General features: G+C 32.0%; 2 protein-coding genes across 4 annotated transcripts in view; both read right to left on the bottom strand.

Annotated features, from left to right (window-relative positions):
- Positions 1–17,699, bottom strand: part of LOC111058451 (transcription factor E2F1) — a 32,477-nt gene extending 14,778 nt beyond the window's left edge. Inside the window, exons 1-7 of one of the 2 annotated variants that reach the window (XM_039440057.1) lie at positions 17,084–17,699; positions 11,422–11,506; positions 10,698–10,816; positions 8,963–9,074; positions 4,807–5,014; positions 2,393–2,493; positions 329–519 (exon numbers count right to left, since the gene is read on the bottom strand). In XM_039440057.1, the coding sequence (XP_039295991.1) occupies positions 329–519; positions 2,393–2,493; positions 4,807–5,014; positions 8,963–9,074; positions 10,698–10,816; positions 11,422–11,506 (816 nt within the window). In that variant the 5' untranslated portion in view covers positions 17,084–17,699. Of the gene's footprint in view, positions 1–328; positions 520–2,392; positions 2,494–4,806; positions 5,015–8,962; positions 9,075–10,697; positions 10,817–11,421; positions 11,507–13,820; positions 14,181–17,083 lie in introns of those variants that run through there. The other variant, XM_039440059.1, reaches the window with a different exon arrangement.
- Positions 17,700–18,975: 1,276 nt separating this feature from the next.
- Positions 18,976–25,502, bottom strand: part of LOC111058452 (coiled-coil domain-containing protein 39-like) — a 36,619-nt gene continuing 30,092 nt past the window's right edge. Inside the window, exons 19-20 of one of the 2 annotated variants that reach the window (XM_039440055.1) lie at positions 22,022–22,137; positions 18,976–19,612 (exon numbers count right to left, since the gene is read on the bottom strand). In XM_039440055.1, the coding sequence (XP_039295989.1) occupies positions 19,554–19,612; positions 22,022–22,137 (175 nt within the window). In that variant the 3' untranslated portion in view covers positions 18,976–19,553. The remainder of the gene's footprint in view (positions 19,613–22,021; positions 22,138–25,502) is intronic. The other variant, XM_039440056.1, reaches the window with a different exon arrangement.

The raw sequence follows: 25,502 nt of genomic DNA, 5'->3' as shown, positions 1-25,502 counted from the left end.
GGAAAACCGGCAAAATTCGTCCTATGCAAAGGGATATATTCTTATACTATATTTTATGTATGATTGAGCTGTCTACCTGTACTGAGCTCTAAATAATTAGCATGTTTTTGTGTGTCTGCCATAAACCATGGGACATCTTCTCAAGGTGCTTACAGATTTACGCGCCGCGAACATGAGCAATTCACTTTTAATCAGCTGATGCCAAGCTTTTTTCATCATTATCTTACAGTTTCTGTAAAAATACAGATATAATCAGCTGAAAAAAAAGTTAATTGCTCATGCTCGCGGCGCGTATATCTGTACACCTCCATGATTGAGCTTTGCCTACCTTAGGTCCGGTACCAGAGGCGGTAGCGGCGGGGGCAGCCGATGTGGACTCGATTGGCACATTTAGCCGTGACTCGGGAGGCGCCTTAATCACCATCACAGTCTGCGTGTGATACTCCTCCACCGACCGCAAGTCCTGGTACGTGATGTAGGCGAACCGCTTCTGCTCGTTCATCTTCTTCAACTGGTTCTCTGCACACACCCAATCACAACATTCAACATAAAAGATAACACATTTTCGAGCGGATAGGATGATTTAGAGAAAAGACAAGGAGGAAATTAAAAAAGAACAACAGAAGAATAAGATTAATTATTTTTATTTTGAGCTAGGTCTAGACAGACCAATTGCACTCAAACATTTTACATCAGAAATCATTCGTAGCTTAAAAAAATAATAATACAGAAGATAAAGAAGAAGAAGAAGAAGAAGAGAAAGAATGATTATGTAAACGATCAAAAAGACTAGGATTAAGAAAGGAAGTAGAAATTAAGCTAAATGAGGTATTCTAATAATATGTTCATTTGATTCACTTCAAACATTACTTTCAACGGATTAATGCTGTGCTTGGCAAATAATACATATTAGCTTGTATAGCAGTGTTCACACATTGGTTGAATGAAATTTGTGAAAAAATAATAAATAAATAATAAACAATTGATCTAGAATTAAACAGTATTACTTTATTTATTTAGATATGCATATGTGAGTACAGGGATGGTATCCCATAAATTGTTCTATTGAAACATTAACAAATGAACAATAATTGAGAATACAATATGATAAAACGAATAAAAAGTCTCTCATAGAAGAATATGTGATACAGAAAAATGTGAACACTTTTTGAGAAAACTATAAATATTAAAATAAAAAACTCTTCAAGTCATTATGAAAAGAAACATATAAACAAGAAGTTAAACACACAACTTCAATTATTGTCAAGGTGTTTCACACAAAGTATGAGCTTGTTATTGCTCGTTATGAAGATAAAAGGAATTTGAATTATGATTGGTGTGAGTTGTACCCAAGACTGGTAAATAGGCCTATAATATACTATCCTTATGTTGCAAATACTGTACATAGATCGGCGGATATTGAACTATTCATGGGAAAGGATATCCAAGAATATAATTTCCATTAAACTTTACATAAAGATAGAAAATATGGTAGTATACTCTTAGGGTCGGTTTCCGAGCTCTGGATTTAGCTAAGTTCTAGACTTTGACCCTCAACTACACGCTAGGCGCCTTTTAAGGATATTACACGAGCGCGGCACGAGTGTCGCTTTATGTAAATTGTGTGTTTTCAAACCTTTCACAAACTTATTTTATAGAATTTGAGCTGTACATTAGTGATGAAAATGAGAAAAACTTTTTAGATACGATATCCTTATTTATTCACAGTAGTTATTCAAATAGAAATTGAGAAAATTTTATATTTTACCATCTAATTGTTGGTTTAGCAAAGGAAACAAGCTTCTATGAAAATACAAAATAATAGTAATAGTATATAAGGAAAAGTGGTTATCAACTTTAGCAATAAAAGAAAAATAACATAAAATAAGAATAATATAATAGAAATAAAAGATTATTGAGTGAATTGTGAAGTTGATATCTTAAAAATGAGGTCTCCCCACTTCAACTGTCAGCTGCACAGTGCACACTGAAAAAACGCCCCCACACTCCTACCAAAACTGTCATCTACTACGGAAAGGTATGATGAATGAAAACGTGGCAGCACTGGAAAATGGTAACCATTGCAGCCACCTTAAAATTATGAATATGTTTCTGAAAGCCAATTTTCTGACTCCAGCTGTTCAAAGTCTAGAACTTAGCAAAATCCCGAGCTCGGAAACCGGCCCTTAAGGGATTTTGACCTTACTGAGATTTGAGCAAATAAACTTTATGCGTTTCTAAAACTAACAAATTTAAATTCATATAAAAATAGCGAATTCAAGAAGTGAATTATTGAAATATTTTAGATCAAGAACAGGACACAAGGAGTGATTGGAGTTTTACATCATTAACTGACTTTTATGTAATAATCATGAACAGGTAGGTTACTAACCGGAATCGCTAATCAGTTTGTCTAGATTCCTCTCAGTGGCCTTGAGGTCGGTTATTGTTGATTCCAGTGAGTTTACTGAATCAGCAGGAACTTGGCCTCCCCTGCAAAACCAATCACCAAATAAAATAAAATACCGAATAGACTTGTATGAATACATTGCCAAGAGAAAAACCAATTAAAAATACTGATACTCCTATTTTAATTCACATCACGAATAGAAATACTTGAAATCATTGCAAGTTCTGGAAACTAGTTCACGAAATAAAATGAAATATCAAATAAATACATTGAGAATAAAAAATTAATTGAAATGGTTACTGACTGAAACTCGTATTTTCATCCACATCACGACTCGAAATTTTCTGCGAAAAAACCTTAAAGAAATGAACTTTCAAAACATATACATTTTCAATATATCAGAAATTTATATTAATCACTTTCTATATTGACCCATTTTTTGTTGTTTTCAATACACTATCCTATTCCACTATATTCTATTATGTTACAAGTACTGGAAATTAGTTCCGGTTGTTACACCATGCTAGTGAACTGAAACTTCAAGAACATAAATTCAAATATTTGAAATACGCTTATAACTTACATCTTAGACCTCATGTGGACAAAGTGAAAGTTTCAACTAATCAATAGAATAGAAATATCAAATTGTTAGTGTTTTATAAGGGTCTAAAGGTTTAACCGTTATATCAGGATACATAGAATGTGTATATTTAATAAAAGATTCTCAAAATCTTTCAAACGAAGCTTTTCACAAGAAATCTCCCAAGTAAATAAAGTAACTTTTCGAGTACTTGGAGATGATATTGTGGTATTGAGTTATCCATACTGAATAAATAACTAGAATTTTCATTCAGTTAATGAATTTAATTCGAATGGCGTTTTGTTGATGGGGAGTCCATCGCGGAAAAAAACCTAACCTAACCTAAGCCCCATCTAAGATGACCTGAATAAAACAATCAATCCGTTAAAGGTCTTAAGATTGAAATACTTCAGCCGGGACCTAAAATTTGAAGAAATCTCTTATTAAAGTATTTTCAGAAGATTCTCATATTTATCAGAGCACAATCATCAGTTATCAGATTGTGAACAGCCGTAAATTTGCAGTATAATCATTGAACCTTCCTATTTTAAATTATTTTACCTTATTGAAACATCCCATTTTCAATTTACTAAGTGAAGTAAATTTACTTTTTCACTTTTTACCAAGTAATAATGTCCATATAAACTGCAGACTTGTGCATGGGACAGAGCGCATTCACACGACTCTATTCCTACCTCACTCTTCTGCAATTTGAAATCTATTGTCCTGACTGAACTATCTATACCAATATCAAAAATCATTCCGTCAAACTGGGCCCGGTTTCAATAGTGAGGTCTACGTTATAATGGCAGTGAAAGGTTCAGCATTTGCCAAGAACAACGTTGCCGATCTTCTGTCTTGTCAATGCCTTCTATAGACGATAGCTGATACAGGTTTATTGATGTAATATTAACTGTTCTTTCTCGTTTAAAATAATAAATTAGCCTATATTTTATTAAGCAAGAAATAAAATAAATACGAGAACAACGTTGCCGATCATCTGTCTTGTCAATGCCTTCAATAGACGATAGCTGATACAGGTTTATTGATGAAATATCAACTGTTCATTTCGTTTAAAAATAAATTATATTTTATTAAGCAAGAAATTATATTTTTCAATAATTTCATAAGTAAGATGAAATATTTTGTTGGTGAATTATTAATTCTACATTGCTAAAATACGATCTGGCTACAGAGCAAAGTGAGAAAGAAATAGTGCTATCCGCTTTGTTGAATGATAGACAAGGACAACAATAGCATTGCTAATCAAACACTGTCATTATAGCGTGGACCTCACTATAGGACACTTATTAAATCTAATGGACCATTAATCCTAATTAAATATAATGAGCTTATGAATTAAATCTAATGGTCCATCGGATTTAATAGGGGTATTCAGAATGTTGGAGTTAGCTGGCTAAGTCGCGCTATTCGCTAACTCCTGCTATTTGCCAAGTCTGTGTTAAATCAATGCTATAGTGGTACGTTAGAAAAAAATAGCAGACGAGATAGCAGATAGCGCAGGTTTGAGTCCGCTAACTAGCTAACTCTGTTAAAACGGCGGCCATATTTGTTTTGGTAATATTTGGTAGTAAAAGTGATGTTATAAACTTTGAGTTACACAAATTATCCGCTTGGACCGCTATTGCAGTTAGATAATAGCAGATTGTTTTAGATGGGACGTTCAGTTATCAATAGCACTTTAGCTGGCTAAAACAACATTGTGAATACCCTTAATAAGTGTCCCAGAAACCGGGCTTCAGTCTTTTTTTATTCGATACCGGATATTAATATACTTTTTGACAGATTTACTCACTTCCACTGAATGTTATTCTTTGATTTCTTCTCGAGAATGCCGATGCCCTCGAGCACATTTGTGATGTCGTAGATTCGGCGTTTTTGTACTTCGAGTTTTTCAGATGCTACGTTGAGATCAATGACTCCTTTGGGCGATGATTTCAGCAAGTCTACAAACTTCTTGGTTAGAAGACCCAGAGACGTGTCGTACCTCGTTAGGGCCGGTTCTAAAACAAATACACAAAACAAATTAGTAGAAAACCTATCTTTATAATGCAGTGTATAATAAAAATTCGTACAATGATAATAAATAGAAATAAAAATCTCAGTACCATTTTTTGAACTATCACACATACTGAGATTTTTATTTTTATTTATATTACAAGTAGCCCTATACAGAAAAGAGACAATGATAATAAAATAATATTGTCTCTTTTAAATAATAAAATGATAGTACAGTAAAGATGGGCTAGTTCTACAAGAAACACGCAAAATCACAGAATACATACAGAATGGTAAGTATCAATTCAACCTATGTATTTTACATGACCCCAAGACTTGAGTGCAGCAAGTCCACGTCACGTGACTGCGCCATCTTGTTAGAAATTAAAATTACCGCTACTATAGTGAGGTCCACGTTATAATGGCAGTGTTTGATTAGCAATGGTATTGCTATCCTTGTCTATTATTCAACAAAGCGGATAGCGCTATCACTTTCTGGCTTTATTCTGTTGACAGATCGTCTTTTAACAATGTAGAATTAATAATTAACAAAATATTTCATCTTAATTGTGAAAATTCATTATGAAATTATTTAAAAATATAATTTCTTGTTTAATAAAATATATATTGATTATTTTAAACGAGAATGAACAGTTAATATTACATTAATAAACCTGTATCAGCTATCGTGTATAGGAGGAATGAACAAGACAGAAGAGGATCAGCAACGTTGTTCTATCTTTTTACACTGCCATTATAACGTGGCCTTCACTATATTACAATACTAGACTTTCTTTGAATATGGCGGATTTTGGCGTCAGGATCCTAGCCTACTTCCATTCTGTATATTCCGTAGCAAAATAATCAGTCAAGTGAAAGTAGAATATTTAGAAAATTAAGAAAGATAGCACCCATTGGAACTCACTAGCACCCATTGGAATAATTCATGAGGATTACAAAAATGAAATGTTTTGTACTGTAGTGAGGTTTACGTTATAACGACAGTATTTGATGAACGTTGGTGTTGCTATCCTTATCCATCATTCCACAAAGCAGATAGCGCTATCGTTTTCTAGCACAGTATATAAAAGACAAGAATCGGCAACGCTGTTCTCTCATCTTTCTCCACTGCCATCATAACGTGGATTATTACTATAGGACTGTTTCTTGTTTCCTACGACACTTACTAAACCTAACATATTTGATATAGATTACATTTAAAAATGGACTATTCAATTTATAGGTTTAAATTCAATAATGTTTCTATAAAGGTTCGTACAGATTTACACGCCGCAAACACAAGCAATTCACTTTTAATCAGCTGATGCCAAGCTTTTTATATCTGTATCTTACCGTTTCTGTACAAATACAGATATAATCAGCTGATGAAATGTGAATGGCTCCGTGTTCGCGGCGCGTAAATCTGTACGCACCTTATTCTTCTGAATTGATTAACGAATAAAGGAGAAATTGATGAGTGACTTGGACTGATGAATACCCAGAATAGTAGGTAGTTTAAAATTACTTATCCTTGGAAAAAGTATTGGCTCTCATATACCTAAACATTCAATCACTAGAAGTCAGCTTGTGAACAGCCGTAAGTTTAGTTATAATCATAGAGCCTGTATAGCCTGAATAATTATTTTGCATGGGAAATTCCTACTTCGATAAACTGATTCACGTCCAAAACACGAGAAATATTGGAGACTAACACGAATTCTACCCACATTGCTAGCTAATATTCCAAGTGAAAAGACAGCCTTTCTAGGATTCTTCAGAATAAAAATAAGTATGCATTTTATTGTTATTAATTAACATTTCCCACACACAACAAGGTCAAGGCTCAAGTGGGAATGATAAAAATTAATATAAATTTTCTAGTAAAATACAGATGGGAGATTTAAAAACTTCCAGCAAGTGTATTTGATAATTTCAAAGGAATGTGAAATTGTAGGAAATTTGGAATTCCAAGGAAAGTATTTAATCTATTTTTCATTTATAAGTAAAATAGGCTTATCACAGACTTCAAGTTGATACATCAGATTCAAGTTAGCTATGGAAACTAACACAATTCCTAATGGTCAGTTTTTCTTCGAAATTGAAACATGTACGAAATAACTTCACTTTACGAAATAACTAGGTATCAACTTAACAAGGAATAATAAAAAGTAAATTCGTATAGCTTTTGTTGGTCGGGAGTCGCTTGCGGGAAGGTCCCACCGCCTGAATATATAATTTAAGCCGTCAATGGGCCTTACGGCTGTCATACTTCAGCCGGGACCGACACTTTAACGTGTCCAAGGAATAATAAATTCTCAATTAGAAATTGAAAAAGCTCTCATACAAAAAACGTCAGTCACAAGGATCAGATTGTGAACAGCCGTAAAAATTTGGTATAATCATTGAACTGTATTAAACTCAATAAAACGTTATAATTTATTCAAAAATAATACATTTGTGAAACCTAGTATTAAGATTAACAAAATTTTGTATTTTAGACGAATGGAGAGGCAAACTGTGGGAGGCCAAGACGCTCAAATGGGTCGCAGAGCCAGGGAGTAAGAGCAATTTTAGAAATTGAAGAAATTAATTAATAATTGAAGAATTAATGAAAAGAAGAAATTGTACGATGATTTAGCATTATTACATCAATAACATTAATTATGAGCACATTGATGTCAAAGTCCAACAATTTTTTCACCAAGTATAAAGCTGGATCCCCACTTATTTATTATCAGTGAAAGTGAAATACAATAACAATTCCTATTTCTAATTGGACTTTTCTCACTCAGCCCTCCCATTATAACTCAAGGGGATAATATTCCCACATAACCCATTGAGAAAAATAGCTATCCTCATCTTAGATATATTTTCTCTATGCTTTAACGGACACTGATAATGTGGGAATTCTGCTCAACACAGTTAACAGTAATATTAGAAAATGAAATGAAAGATTCTCATAAATTTTCAAATGACAGTCACCGAGATCAGTTTGTGAACAGCCGTAATTTTATTATAATCATAGAATCAAACCAACTATTTTAAACTGAATACAGTAAAAGTTTAACAGAACAGTATCCATATACAGATGGAAATTACTGAGATATTGCAATTATTCAAATGCTAATGAATTATTATTATTAAACGAAAATCCAAATTAAATGCTGCAATTCCCGGGCTGACAAATAACTTTTGAATAGTAGCGCTCATCGAATTTGCATCTAGCTGTTTACCCTGTTGTCAATATTTGCAGTAGCAGAAGTCTTCGGGGTGAATTATAGCATTTAATTGGGATTTTCGTTTAATAATAAGTAATCATGTATGATAAACACGTTACCAGTCAAGTAGATTTCCAGTTAGATTTCCAGTAGATTTCCACGTTACCAGTCGAGTAGTATTCGAATGTGATTTATTGTGACATTGTAAATTAAATAAATAAATATGAATAAGAGTGATATAATTATGAACCGTTGATTCAAATGAATCAATGCAATTTTACAAAATGTGATTCATGTGTTCTATTGCAAACTAGCAGGTAACCCGTGCTCCGCAAGGTCTATTTTAAAACTTGACAAACTGAAAATTTGATGTAATGAAATCTAGAAGAATTGAAAATAGGCCTATCCCAGTGAATTAAGAATCTATATGCAAAATTTCAAGTTAATCAGTCCAGTAGTTGAGACGTGATGATGCGTCATTCGGGAATTTCCTATCCTGTACGTGTATTAGCAAGTTCTTTCCTTTATTATAGTATAGATTAAGTAGAAAAAGACTGCAGATTCTCATACATTTCCAAATGACAATCACAATGATCAGTTTGTGAACAGCCGTAATTTGATTATAATCATAGAATCAAGCCTACAATTCAAAACTAGATATATTACAAATAATATCAGCAGAGATCATCAAATATAATTGAATTTGGAATACAATTAATAATAATTTCTACTTACTTTTGCCCGGCCCCGGACTCGAGTTACTGACTCTCATCTTCTTTGCCGTTTTCGGTGTTTTAAAGCCATTTTCACTAGTCGGAGATTCCAAATTGAGCCTTCTCTTCACAGTCTACAACAAAACACAATCAATGGGTGAAGGTTAGGTTATCTTAATCACAGCTTTAAAAGACAATATCAAATGGAAGGATGAGATCAATATACCAATAAGATTCTACAAACACAATTATATATTAACTTAAATCTTTACTCATTTATTTTTCCAGTGAATAAGGTTTTACAAGTACGTTGGTAATGAGATGAGATCTAATTTCCATACATTTGGCAGGATTCAAGCCTAAAACCGTTCCGGCATCAATGTATCAACGGTTGATGGCGTCATATCACCCTCCAAGACAATTCAAATGAATAATACATAAGTATAAGAAAAATGTTAATAAAGGACTTAGACTTGTTTAGTCCGTTTTTAGTTGATGTAGGGCCGGTTTCCGAGCTCGGGATTTAGCTAAGTTCTAGACTATAAACGCTAGAGTCAGAAAATTGGCTTTTCGAAACGGGGCGTAGTCGTACTCATCGTCATAGTCACGTTCAAATTAAATTTCTAAAAACTAGAAAATTGAACAGAAAATAAAAATAATTAAGAAAAATAGTATGAAGTTTCAGCTATTTTTAATTATTTAGGAATGTTTCATTTCGTCAAGGAAAAACGTTTCCATTTCGTCAAGGAAAAACGTTTCCAAGTACAGAAATGAGAAAATAAAGATTTATTTGCAACTATTCACTGCGACTACCCCCTGTTTTGGAAAGCTAATTTTCTGACTTCAGCTGTTCAAAGTCTAGAACTTACCTAGATCCCAAGCTCGGAAACCGGTCCTTAAAGGTAGGCGCACACATATCGTCATCGGACGGACGGCACGCATCGGACGATTAGATTTGATGCATTGTTTTCAATTAGAGTGCGCATACCTATCCGCATCGGAAAGGTATGCGCACTTCAATTGAAAACAATGCATCAAATCTAATCGTCCGATCCGTGCCGTCCGTCCGATGACGATCTGTGTGCGCCTACCTTAATGATGTTCAATACAGTATTTCTAATGTTTCATTTCTTGCTAAGAAATATTTCTCTTCAACAACAATTTCAATAACAGTTTTTCTTGATTAGCGTCTAAAGTCATGACGGCAATATGCTAGTGGTGTATGGCAGCCATTAACGTTACGTTTCATGTCCAATACGTGTGTAGAGTCGAAAACCTGAACCTGTGGTTTCACTAACTTAAAAACCTGATAAACTTAACCTGAAAACCTGTTAGTGGATGTAACTGTGACGTAGGTCTGCAGGCAAAATCCACTGTACAGATGAAAAGTGGGTGGCTCGTTGGAGTAAGTGATAATAATCAAGAGAACGCGCCGATCTAATGATCAAGAGAACCCGAGTTCGAATCTCGAACCGGGGCAAACGTTTTTGACCACAGCACAATCACATAGGCCACCCCGTCTTTTGGAGGAGACGATAATTCGTCGATCCCGACTACCTGAAAAGTAGTAGTCATCTCTCACCATCATCCCTCTCACTCATTATCCACGCACAAGCCTAAGAGCTTATGTGGGCATCACCCTCAGTATTATTACCATTAACAGAGAAGATTAATTTTGTTCGCCTCACAGTCGTATCGGACATGTTACACGTTACGTTCGTGTCCAGACAAATGGAGTAAACAGAAGGATAGGCTACCTGAGTCCTAGGTGGTTCCGTAGGCCGTTGCATAATCTGGTTCTGCGGGGTCATACCGTACTCATGGTCCAGTAAATGGTAGGGCGACGGGCTCGAGCCTAAAGATGTTTCCATAGACTCTGCAAATAATAGCAACCAACCAGTAAATAATAAATCAAATATAATGAGTCAACAATAATGTCTTGATAATGTGTCTGTTCTTGACAGACCTGTGCAATTTCGCATATCTGTGGCTAGCTCTCCAATCAAATAAATATATATGTGTCTACTTTCTTGTTCAGGGCTAGTTGTATTAAAAAAAATTGAAGTATCCTTTTTAATATAATTTTTTCACAACATGTGTCTGCTTTAGAACCATTCTCAAGTGAATCAATTCACTTTCAATGTTTATGTAAATATGCCTATTTGGATTTTGAGGTGGTGTTTATCCTCCTTTAAAATATCACTGATTTCCTTCAAACAGCTCACAAATAACACTGAATACGAGTTATAAATTGATAAGATACAAATTACTAGTTTTGGAAGGTTGATCAGTAAAAGGCGTAAGCTAAAGTTGTTATCAGTTTCTATACGACCAGAGCGTAATTGCAAGACAGTTCAATAAATCGTTTTTGAACAAGGTTCCAATGGAAGTATCTATAAATACTAGGCCTAAACAATTTGATTGCTTCCATAACCTTAGAACAAAACAAATAATGATCACCAGAAAATAGATAAAACTTACTTCCGAACTTTTGTGAAAGATCCGGGGTTGACATTGTTGGAGCATGTTCATTTTCAAACGTCAATGTCCTTTGGAAACGGGACATCTAGAATTAAAAACAACAAATTAATCAAAGTATATAGGCTTCCGTAGCAATAAAGAATAATAGTGATGACGTTAAAGATTAATTTTATTTTTACTCAATGTATAGAAGAGAATAGAATGACGTTTTTATTAGATAACTTGGCGAAGTTTGGGCTCAAATCCACTCTACTACTTGACCACGGAATGTAATTAACATGGCTGAAAATTTAAGCAGCCTGCACACAGGTACAATAGTAGCTTCCACTAGCTACCGCAGCTTGAGGAAGCCAATAATGTCCCTGAGTACAGACTGCATCTTGACTAACGGTGCACTTACAGTTTTCCTCACCAAAGCGAAACGATTGTAATTATAATACATACATTGTGAGTTAAGATATTTCTTGTCCCATTTCAAGCCATATGTTACAATGATAATAAAAATTAGTGGGCTATAAGAGGCAGTCAGTTTTTTTTAATAATACCTTTATATTTTGGTAATAGTAATACATTTCAGCTGTATTTGAGTTTGCAAGCACTGTAAACTTTTGTAAATCTGGGAGTTATGTAAGTTTTTGTTTTCTGTATTACATGTTTTTGATGTCATCGATCCCATATTATGGGTAAAGGATGCAGATTTCGGTATAAAGTTATCTAACAATGAAGAAAGTACAGTTAAGATTGAAAAATAGTGGTTTGTTACACATGAGCTTGAAATTAAATGTGGTCATGAAATAAAATCTTATAGTTATAATTTAGTTATGAAGTGTGATTAATGCAAAAAAGATGGGATCACAATTTAAAATTATCTAAGGCAATGTTCTAGTATGTAATGTGAAAGATAACTTACAAGATAACATAAATTATAATATCAAATGAATGATTAATATCTACGTAGGCTTATCGACATAGTTAATATTTCGATATACTGATGAAAGTGAAAACATTGATGTCTACCAGAAACGGAAAGTTCTGTCTTTTGTTTACATTATTAACAATACTGAATCACTGTATTTTGAAAAAAGCTTTGATTCAGCAGAAAGACATTCCTATGCATAGTTTTTATTATCATTCCAATTGGATAGTGCTGGATATGCTGAATCATGACTTTCGATTCAAATTTGTTTCATAATAAGGCTATTTTTATCATACCAATCCAGGGTCTATTAAATCATTATTTTAGTGCAAAGTCAACTTTAATATCACGGTATTTAACATGACATACAAATTAAATGCTTGGGCATAGAAAAATAAATTATTTACTACGTATCACTATGTATAATGAGGTCCACTTTATAATGGCGTTAAAGTGGAGAAAGATATGAGGACAGCGTTGCCAATTTTCTGCCTTGCCACTGCCTTCTATAGAAGGTATCTGATACCGGTATATCTGATGAAATATAAACTATTCATTCTTGTTTAAAATAATCAATTCTATTTTATTTGTAAATAAAATATATTTTTGAATGACTTAATAATAAATTTTTAGTCTAATAATTGAGAATGAATAATTTGTTAATTCATTATATTTATAAATTGTTAGAAAACGATCTGGCAACGTTGCGTAGCAAGAATAGGATAGCACTTTGTCAAATTCAATTCAATTCTCCATTAATCCATGACCAGCTTGTGCTGAAATGATAGATAGAAACACCAATTCTAATCAACTACCCACATATAATATGTTGACCTCTCTATAGCCTTCATTAACTCAAGTATCAAGTAACCAACTATTAAGGGCTATAAAAAGAGTTTTTAATATTATATAATCACGGACAATACAAAGTAATAACTGTATTTTTAGGACTAAATAAGTTTAAAGATAATATTGGTATAAAGATGTCATTATATTATTAATGAAATTATAAAATTGAATTAATTGAATAATAATGAAAGTTAACCTCAGATAGCAAAACAGATAATAGCTCTTCTATAATTGGCTTTACAATCAAATCCTATGAAAATTAATCTATTAAACGAATGAAATGGGCTCTACATTTACAAAGTTTTCAAGATTATCTATAAGATTAAGTTTGCATGAAAACCACATTATATTATTGAAAAATGTAGAATTGATTAAGGTATTAAAGTTTTTGCAATGTAACCGCAAAATAATTGGAGAATTTCCAATTTAATGTGAATATGCCATCAAGTCACAATGACCCTGAGTTAATTAATATTCGCATGGTAAACAATGACCAGTTATCAACGGTAAAAGAAAATTCTAAAGTAATTAATAAAAGCAAATTATGAATAAAAGCAATAAAACGCCCTGATAAGTCTTGCACAATCAACTTTAGCCTAATTTTTTCCTGAGACCATAACCTAACTCAGCTTACCTAACAGGCGTATGGCGTAAAATCGATAAACGGTCATCACTGCGTCTTATTTACAAAAATACATTATTGATAACAAAAAAACTTTGACACAATTTTCGAATATTTAATATAAATGTACAAAACACCACAGTCAAACGCGTATACATGACGAAGGTCTTTTCTAACCTCAATTCGCAAGGTAGCATGTGTTTCTACTGTAAACTAAAAGTTTCCCACAAAGATATCAACAGATCTCGTTTACAATTTCCAATCTTCATGAAAAACTAAGAATAAATTCACTATCAAATCACTTATTTGCAATTCACGGAAATAGTTAAATTGTTGACTGTTCTACAACAGCTTTCACACCCTCAATAATTCACGATGCACATAACTTAACCTTGAATTGCAACCGAAATATTTATAACAGTACTTCTATAATTTGAACGTGGTTGAGAAAGTGATAATATATTTTCAATATTGTCAAACTACCAAGAAAATTATTGGTAATTGATGCCTCTGCTCTACATGAAGATTTATTGAAAGATAATCAAGTTAATGAAATCAAATCATAGAAATCAATTTCATGTTAATACAATTTTACTAGCAAAATTGTTATTGTAAGTTTCTATTAATATTATAAAAATAAGACATTTCAGAATTTGTAGTAAAAAAAATTTTGTTGATGTTTTAATGCGCCCTAGATGATGGGGGTGATATGTATTGGAATGTATGGTGATGGGACGTATGTCGGTTTCTGACCGTTAATGGTAGTTTTTGAACTGTTTTTTAAGTAGCTTGAAATTACACATGGAAATCTGGAAAGTAATTAGCCTATTCCAAATTCTAAAAGAATTCGTAAACAGTAATGATCAGTCCTAGAAGGAAGTCGTTTGTCCAATTAGAATCATTGATTAGCCTACTATCTATGATTTTGTTCTTGAACTTTAAAAATTTGAAAAAAATATTTTAATAGTTTGAAATTACTTGGGCCTTATGAGTACAACTGCTTTTAATTACCGTAATAAATTTGATGGAATTTAGACAAATAGTTCAATGGAAAATGGATAAATATTAACAAGAGTCAACAGAATATTCAAGCGTTGAAATTAAATCTTGAAATTCAATCAATCTTAAAAGAAAAGAACAGTTCAACAGTGAAGACATTTTGCATTGAAAAAAGCTTGACAATCGCTATAAAAATTGGTAATTTATATGTACGGTTAAAGCCTAATATATTCTTTATAGACGTAGTAGGGCTTTGAGTTGAAATATTAACAATCCCTCTGAAAGGTGATACCTATATTATCACACTATACAATCAATAAATTATTGTACTGCCATTAATACATTATACAAAAGATTCAATAGCAGAGAAATCAAGTTCAACTAACATCACTAAATAATAGTGAAAACAGTACAACTCAATTACTTTGCCATTTGATTCAAGGGATTAATGACCGCAATTACCTGCATTATTATCAGAATTTTTCAAAAAGGAATTGGTAAGTTACTTGAGTAACAGTATGTGACTTTCAGAGCTATATAAGACTACTAAATTAGGAAGTGAGGTAAGCCTACCGATATATTTAAGACTGGACTAACAAGAGACTTTATAAGTAATAAATGGAAATAATGATGAATTTTCAATTAGTATAAAGAGTATCTATTTCGAGGTAATTTGAAATATTATATTGTAAAACAAAATATAACAAAAAGACTGATGTTTGAAAGTGCAAGTGAAACCTCCAGTTACCATACACCAATAAGTTACATTCATAAGTTCTTCAGAAATGATTAAAATGAATTCAACGAATGTATGCATAACAGTTAAATGTTTTGAATAATTAACTTTAGAATAGACCTAAGACATTACCTAATAATATTGAATGTTTAAATGTGGCTAATATTTGAAATTTATCTTTAATTAAATTAGGATGAAATTTGAAACAGTGAAATTGATTCTGACCAAACACTACGCCTAAATCAATATTAAACAGCAGTCAGTACTTTCCATTCCAACAATAAAAAAGTACACTTTATAACAAAGAAAGATATTTAAGCACATAAAGATTTGAACAAATAAGAATAAACTTAAAAGTTCAAGATAGAATTTACACAATCGAAAATTATACAAAGTGATTATGCTTTCAACAAATAATATTTTTTTAATGGCAACTTATAATTGATAAATTATACAATAATACCAATAAAAAAATTTGAAATATTTAGTCACCTCAAACTGATTTCGTCCTGAAAGAATCATTCACCCAAGATTTGATAAGATAAGTTCAACTAGCCTAGACAATATTTAAAAGAAGGTTACCTACTATTAAACAAATTATAAATTATTTATAAGAGCACTAAGTTGGTTCAATGTTTATGAAATTTCAATTCAATGAGTGACTAATAATCTAATAAATTACTAATAGTAGAAAGACTTGACAAGAAATAAGTTTTTGTCAAAACAATTTTCGTCAGTTATTTACAAAAATAAAAAACAATCAAAACTAAAATAAAAAGTTGATATCTAATCAAAACATTTTTAAAAGTAATTATAGAGAATTTAAAAGCATCGAAGTAGGAATGATTGAATTTTTCACCGGCACAAACCACAAACTATGAAAACGCCATTTTAGATTTACGTATCAGTGTGTGTGAACAATGATCATGACTAGAAATCATAAATTGCATCAAGATATCGCAATAAAAGTTAAGGATAGTATAGAAGAAATTACAGTTTACGAGATTATAGATCCCAAATTACAAACTTCTAATGAAAATTTGTTATTTACAATGTTCGTTATGCACAACATATCTACTCATCACACTTCAATAAGCAAAACTGAAATTTCATACACCGATGTTTTTTAATAATTCACAACTAAATTAAACAAATCTAAGAATGAGATATTTTAGCTAAATTTCAAAAATCGAAAGAAATGAAAATTTTAACAAATTTATCCAAAACTACGACGTAAATGGCTGAAGTCAATACCGGTCGTAATATATTTTAGAAAAGCCGTTACAAATTGTCACCTATTTCTAAGTTGGATGAAAATGGAAAACAGCATTAACAACAATGAAATGAGGATAAAAATTTAAAAAACTAAAAAATGAAAAAAAAATTCAGTAACGACCTGGGAGGTCATTTTTCGAAAAGTACATCTCAACGAACAACTCATATTTCAGAACAGGTACAAAATTGGCGAATCATGTATTAGGGGTGATATAATCGTAATGAGGAATGATAATGAGATAGGAAATAGTGGAAGATGACCTACCTTTTCTTATTTCACGTAATTTTTTTCAACACCATAATGATATCCAAAGGGAAGCCGACATGGACAAACAAGGTGAGCCTTTTGTTTGGTTTGGCTTCACCAAAGCCGTCACCTCATATTTCCGATTTCAACTGAAAACCACTTTCAGTTACCGACTTTCAATTGCACAAATAAGCTAATAACATAAGAAAATTTCGAGGATCATTTCCGTTGACCATTTATGTAACGGATATGCACTTGCAAATTGAACTAGTCAATCGAATTGAATGCCACACAACAACTTTTTGGAGGACCGACTTCTCTCTAAACCACTCAACTCAACAGACTTGGAGCAGCTGCTCTACTGGTAGCATTCTACAAGGAAGTTGGCGGGAACTGAAATCTTGAAATTCCCGCATAATCACGCTTCCTGATGCCCCACACCGAGCAACGCTAACGAAAACGTCTATCGCTGCTCAATAAACCGCATATTCCATCAAATTATTAAGACTCACAACAAATAGATACAATAAATAACCGAAATGATTGCGTATTTTATACCAAGAATGACAATCAAATCCGTTTATCTTTGAAATACGGTTACAAAGTCGGGAAATAACGTTACAGGATATACACCTTGTTTGTGGAGAGGGAACAGTAAAAATTCAGGTTGTGCAAAGGCGATTTTTCGACTTCAATAGAAAATTTGCTATTTTCACAGTTTCAAACGGATTAATATCAAATAATTGAACAAGATATTCATATAATGATAAATTTTCGTCATTTTGATATTCGCAAAGTGAATTACTGCTGAAAAATGGCTTGATGCTTGTACACAAGCTGATATCATTTTCCTTTTAATCCGATTTATATCAATATAATTTGATGAAATATAGCAGATATTTGATTTTTGAATTATTTTAAAGCTATTCAAAGCAAAATACAATAGAATTCTAGAGAAAATGAAAGTATAAAAATTCAGGTCACTTAAGAATTGTTAACAACGATAAAAAATGTTGAATAAAACTGTAATTTATTTATAAACACTTGAAATCTATTATTTCTTGTTAATTCCTTCATTGTTATCAATATTTCAATGAAAATCATCTCCGATATGAAGCACTTGATTTCAGTGCCTTCTATATTAGTTTGAGGCAAGTGACCGTTGTCATGGTAACAAGTAAACAAAATCAACCGCGAAACTTGAGATTTTCAAAATCTGTCACTTTGCACGTGTTTTGAAATTAATTAAAATATTTTTTTAAAACTATTTAAATTAATGTTATTTCCAAGTTAATAGCTCACCGATGTTATTGGAATCTCAGTATGATCAAAAATTGATATTAATTAAAAGTATGAAAAAAACATGCCGATCTACATTCAACTAATGAAGAGTATTTCATTTGTTTATAATGATGAAACATTAATTTAAATTTCATTTTATATTTATTTACAATATATTTATCTTTGTGGTTTTTAAAAACCTCAATGAATTTCAAGTTTAGGGTGATAAGATGAAGAATTATGGTGTGAGTTATATCAATGTAACTTACTCAAATATTTCCAAATTCTTGTAAAAGATCAAAATTATCAAAAAATTGATACAGTAGACTTCATAATCAGCTCATTGAAAGAAAACAATTATTTAGTACCCTACCAAGTTATATTCTTAATTGATATCTATTTCCGATGATATTTTGCCACACATTTAATTGGGTTATAGATATATGGTTATTTTACTGGGCAACCATTTCATCCAACATCAATATTGATTTATTATCAATATTATTATCATCCAAGCTATTTCCAAAACTAAAAAAAAATACTATTGATGCACAAAGATATAATAATATTTTCCAATAAACAGGATACAGGAGAAATAAATAAAGATAGCAAAACATATTCCAAAATTTATAAGAGCATTGGACCCAATACATCATTATGAACACATACATTACCAGATTTTTATTACAGTAAACTTACAATAGAAAATGAATAACTGATAGTATAATTTTAATGATAAGATAATGTGTGATGCTTTCAACGTAGTAAAATGATAAAAATCTATTAATAAATTAAAATAGGTAAGTACTACAACTATTAAGAATGTAATTATTGATTATTGTAGCTGATTATTAGAATAGGGAAGTATTATACTATTAGATTGTATTTTATCATGCAACAGGGTCCTAGAGGTTCTATAACTGACTAATATAATATAATTATATGAACTGATATAATTGACTTTTAGTTTTGGTGAAAACATACAAATAATGAACTTCTCTTTATTATTTATTTTAATCTTTCCAGTATAAAACATTCAAAATTTAAATAAATGACCAGGAACGATTCCACCATTTTCCAGCCATGATTGTTTCTGGATTAGGATGGAATCAAAGTGATGATGATGATGAATGAGGGAAGGTCGGTGAATAAGGATGATCAGTCTCCAAAAATTGATTTTTTGAGTACCTGATATTAAAAATCTATTTCATTTTGAAGGCCTCTGTTTCAAAACACTCTTTTTTGTCTGACTGCTTTTACGTCCTGCTGAAACACGTAAAAAATGGATTGATGAATAATACAAATTGTGAAAATAAAAGACAAAACAAGAAACAGAATACCAGAAGACAACAACATGTATGAAAACACAATTCTTAGTATTAAAACCACAATATAGAATAAGTTATTAATTGAAACTAAGTACAAAATGAATTTAAAAAAATCTGGTGTGGCGCACTCACACAACTTTCCTTGCCGTTATGAAAATTTATCACCTGACGCTAGTGTTCACGCGCATCTTAAGCCTACTATTCAAAGATCTGAACCAGCTGGTGACAGGACAATAACGCTGGAGACACACGAAGTCTGCTATCTCTTTATAGTGAATGATTTAATAGAATCAACAGTTGCCAAAAGTTGCAATTGAATAATCTCATTTTCTCGAATTTGGAGCTTTTTCCTACTTAAGGTGAAAATGTTACTGAACATTGATTGTAGAGTTCTTTATACTCAATCTTTTCCACTTGACCTTTTTGTTTAAATTGTATCTGAAGCCTGATAATTGGGAATCTAAAATCAAACGTTGCATAGATGGGACGGAGCTCCTGAAATTTTTACAGATATGGGACTTGTTGCAGATGATAGAGATTATCAATGACTGCTTTAAGTATAAATTTGATCAAAATCGTTGGAGCCGTTTTCGAGAAAATTGCGAAAACCCCTGTTTTTGACAACATTTTCGCCATTTTAGCCGCCATATTGAATTTCATTTGATCGATATTGTTCGTGTCGGATCCTTAAGTTCCAAATTTCAAGTCATTTCGTTAATTGGGAGATGAGATATCGTGTACACAGGCGCACATACACTCATCTCATACACACACACACACACACACACACACACACACACACACACACACACACACACACACACACACACACACACACACACCAATACCCAAAAATCACTTTTTTGGACTCAGGGGACCTTGAAACGTATAGAAATATAGAAATTGGGGTAGGCTACCTTAATTTTTTTTGGAAAGCAATACTTTCCTTACCTATGGTAATAGGGCAAGGAAAGTAATAGTACAAATACATAGGTACAAATACATTTAAAATGTATTAATTACTTTATATTTATTATTATATAATTTATTTCATTATATTTATTATATACAGCTATTTTATTATATTTTCTAATTTTATTCACAGGACCATTGTTTATTGTTTAAAGAAACCGTGTTCCAATAAATAATTCTAAAATCAATAGCAAAAAGTCAATATTGCTCAGTCAACTCAAGTCAAAAACCTAGTATTAGTCAATATGCATAAACCGATTATTTGAATCCCTGCTTTTCAATCTATAAAAGCTCTGTTGGAATTAGAAAGAATAGCATTGATTCTTTTAGGTGTGCTCGCACATTGGCAGAATTATTTAAATTGACAAGAACCAGTAAAACAGTTTTAGCATTGTGCTGAACCTGGATTAAGATTTACCTCGCTCAGTTCAGACTGAACATAGAACAAGCTGAAACTTAACGAAATTCAACACATAATTTTTCCTACAGTTACCTTGAAAAGTGGCCATTGCTGCACTGATTACAGAACGCAAAGAATCACTTTTTCGCTATAGTGCGGGAAATAACTATTTCCTACAGTTACCTTGAAAAGTGACCATTGCTGCACTGATTACAGAACGCAAAGAATCACTTTTCCGCTCTAGTGCGGGAAAAATTTTTTCTGCACTCCAGATTTGCAACATGGCAACGCAAAATAGTTAGTAGGTTATATGGAGCACCAGTGCAGCAAAATCAAACTGAAGTTGGTAACAGTGACTGTTATTATAATAATAACGATGGACAAGGACATGGACACCGAGGACAGCCACCACATTCAGCACACAGCCGCACCGCCATTCAAACACTACTACTACATTATTCTATTTTATTTATTAATAACAGCATCACACACACAAACACATGATGGATTTCAGGCAATTTCACCCATAATTACCCACTTTTCATATTCAATGGTAACTGTAGGAAAAATTTAATGTGAAATACGTGCTCAAAGTTCCTCTGCTGCACTCAAGAAACCATTCCGCCCTCGCCTAGCGCTCGGGCGTAAACGTTTCTTTCGGTGCAGCAAACTGTCACTTTGCGCACTAGTTGCACAAATAACTATTGTCAATTCAACACCGACATGCAGTTGCAACAGTCTCAAGGGTTCTATAAAGAATGTTGATTTCTACAGAGTTAGGCAATGATATATGGATAATTTGGAAAAACAGTTACACAATGATTTCGAAAATAAACTAGATTTTTCATTTTCTAGTGTGTACCTTTATTTATTGACAAAATTGGAGTTAACGTTAGTAATTAGAAAGCTCGTTAGAGCGGCTTTGAAAGAAGCTATTTTTTACTCTATTCACTATTTTAGAAAAAGCACAATTACCAGTTTGAGTATCCGATTTACCGAACGGATCCAAGTTGATGACAGAAGGTGTTAGACTCATTTCACTTCCGAAAGATGTCATCTTCGATCTGGATGTGCTAGCTGCATCTGAACCACTGTAATATCATCAAATTAGATTTACAAAGAGTATTGTTTGCTTTGAAAAATCAAGTACAATGAGCAGGTATTGGAGAAATCTTGACTTTTCAATGAAATTAAAGCATTTGAATTGTCCTAATATTATGGCTTCTCTAGTCAGAGGAAATTGGATCCGCACTGATCTAAACTCTGTCATATCTCTTATCAACTGAACTCTACATCTTGGCTTTTACTATTCCCATTTGCTATATCTTTATGTTTTTATTATAAGTCTTCTTCTTCTGCATATCTTCATAATTGTCTACTTTCTTACTACCACATTATTATAATGAATATTAAAGTTTTACATAGTTATACTGTGAAAATCTTGTAGTTATCTTTGATCTAAGAATATTTAATATTTCCTATTAATTTAAAAAACATTTCAACACTCGGCCTCTGCCCTCAGTTTTTCTTAACCTTGTAGGGACCCTCCTTATATATTATATAATTACTGATTATACTATCTAATGTATATCTAACTATTATGTTATGTATTTTTTACTTTAAGTTCAAACTTTGTAACTATCATTAAGGATAAATAAATTTGAATTTGAATGGTTGTCATTATTTTTGCAAAAGGGTTTTAAATTGAAAATTGAAATTTAATGGCATTTGAAAAAGTCTTGAAATCGAACTATTATGTTATGTATTTTATACTTTAAGTTCAAACTTTGTAACTATAATTAAGGATAAATAAATTTGCATTTGAATGGTTGTCTTTATTTTTGCAAAAGGGTTTTAAATTGAAGATTGGAAATTAATGGCATTTGAAAAAGTCTTGAAATCTAACTATTATGTTATGTATTTTATACTTTAAGTTCAAACTTTGTAACTATCATTAAGGATAAATAAATTTGAATTTGAATGGTTGTCATTATTTTTGCAAAAGGGTTTTAAATTGAAAATTGAAATTTAATGGCATTTGAAAAGAGCAGATTGAATAATCTCCGACCTAACCATGGAGATGACAAACCTTTTTAACAAGATCTGGATTATATTTTGGTAAAATTTCAATAGTACTCACAAAAATCTCACCCATTTTGGACGCGTAGTATTTATGTTACAGTCTTTTTAGTAAGTCAATAGCGGATTTTGATTGTAGCGTCTGCTAACATCACACAAACACTTGTTTATATTTCAACCACATAGAATTCCACTGATTTTTTCAGTTCTGAATGGTCAGTATAGCATCCAAATATCATCTGAAGTAATAACTTGGCGCCAGTACTCAGATTATTTACGTTCAAACTGTATCATCAGAGTTGGAATTGATCAAGTTTTGGTCTGATGTTAGCAGACGCGACAAATGACATCCGTCATCGACTTACTCAAACCACTCCAACATAGATACTAGCGTCTGAATGCCTGGAATTTTAGCGAGTAGCCATCAAAATATGACTCCTGATATTGTTAACGAGTGTTGTCATCTTAATGGTTTTTAAATGTATTGTTTTTATCTTGATAAAGCCTATTGCATGTTTGTATGATGTTTAATGGCTAATAAAAATTCTTATTTTTATTCTTAGATCAGAAACATTTCGATCTACCCCCGTATTTAGAATGTTGACTTCGCGATTATTATCGTTTTGGACGATATTGTGCCCTCGAATTATTATGGAAACGAATCACTTGGTGCACAGTGACATTCCGAACACTCTGTACTACGTCATAATTCGTCTGAATTAGTGGATGAGAATCTCGGGTAGAAGTCAAGTAAAGCGAAGTATCACATGAAAGTTCTTGAAATTCACACTATGAACAAAGATATTGTGGAATTTCTCCTTATTAAGGAGAAATAAAAGCGATATTGTCAGTTCCATATAATTGATTTGAGACAAACCAAAGTTTTAATTAGGTTGAGAACCATATGAGTGCAGAGGGTTCCATGAAGTTTGGAATACCTCAAGGAACAGTTTTAGGACCAATTTTGTATTCGATCTTTGCAAATGAGTTGTGCTCCATTCAAATTCAAGGTAGAGTTATAGCCTTTGCTGACGATACAGCACTCCTTTTTCAAGGAAAAAACTGGGAAGAAGTGTTCCAAACAGCAGAGATAGAACTCACAAAAATCACTAGTTGGTTAAGAAATAACTTATTGTCATTGAATTCAGAAAAAACAAAATTTTTAGCTTTTTCTTTAACAAATAGCACAAAACCACACATGACAACAATGAAGCTCCATAATTGTGATAGAAATTGTAACAATAATTGTAATTGCCCACTAATAGAACGCTCTGACAATATAAAGTATTTAGGAATAATAGTAGATGATTCATTGAAATGGAACAAACACATAACATATACAACTGCCAAAATAAGGAAGCTTATATACAAATTCTATCAATTAAGGCGTATCATAGACAAAGAAATGTTAAAAACTGTATACTTAACATTAGTTGAATCTCTTTTAAGGTACGGTCTGTTAGTTTGGGGTGCAGCTAACTTCAGTTTTATAGATCCATTATTTAAAACTCAAAAACGCATTTTGAAAATAATGGGAAACAGGGAAATCCAGTTTTCAACTGTAGAATTATTTATAGAAAATAGAGTACTCAGCGTTAGGCAATTGTATATATTGTTGTTATTGGGGTATATGAAAAAACATCAAAATAGGAACCATATCATAAATCATAGCCATAATACTAGAATAAGAGAACGTTACAATCAAGAAGTACCAAGAATGAATACAGCGTTTGGGCAAAGATCACTAGGATATTTAGGGCCTACAATATCTAATAGAATACCATTAGAAATCAAAGGAGAGGAAAATTTCAATAGGTTCAAAAGAAAAATTAGACATTGGTTATTCAGTATTGGGATACAAAGTAGTGAGGAACTAATAGTAAGTAGGATTTAGATTTAAGCAGTATTCTTTTTAAATAAGGTAATTTATATGTAGAAAATAGTACCTCGGTTTAGTATCTTTGTACTAGGTGATGCTTAGGGTAATAGATATAGTTTTAGATTTTTGGAATTTTTGTATTATCTGTTGTAGCATAAATTAGTATTAATTTGATGATAACCTCGACACATATATTATATAGTGAGGTATCATTTTTGTAAACACTGAATATTGTTATATTATTGAAAATATATGAAAAAAATATGTAATGTATGAATTTATGAATAAACTCCTCTGGATGTGTCGTCCAACATCCAGAGAAATTATTATTATTATTATTATAATGCGCTGAATGACAATGATGCTTCAAGCTCATTGAAACTTTAGTTTGGCTCAAATAAATTATGTGGAACTGAAAATATCGCTCTTATTTCACCTTAATTGCAAGTTATTATATTGTAGTCAATGTATTAGAGTTAAATATCAAGCAGTTATTTA

This window comes from Nilaparvata lugens, chromosome 13 (assembly GCF_014356525.2).
Source record: "Nilaparvata lugens isolate BPH chromosome 13, ASM1435652v1, whole genome shotgun sequence".
NCBI classification, from domain to species: domain Eukaryota; kingdom Metazoa; phylum Arthropoda; class Insecta; order Hemiptera; family Delphacidae; genus Nilaparvata; species Nilaparvata lugens.
This window is presented reverse-complemented; position numbering and strand designations above follow the sequence as displayed.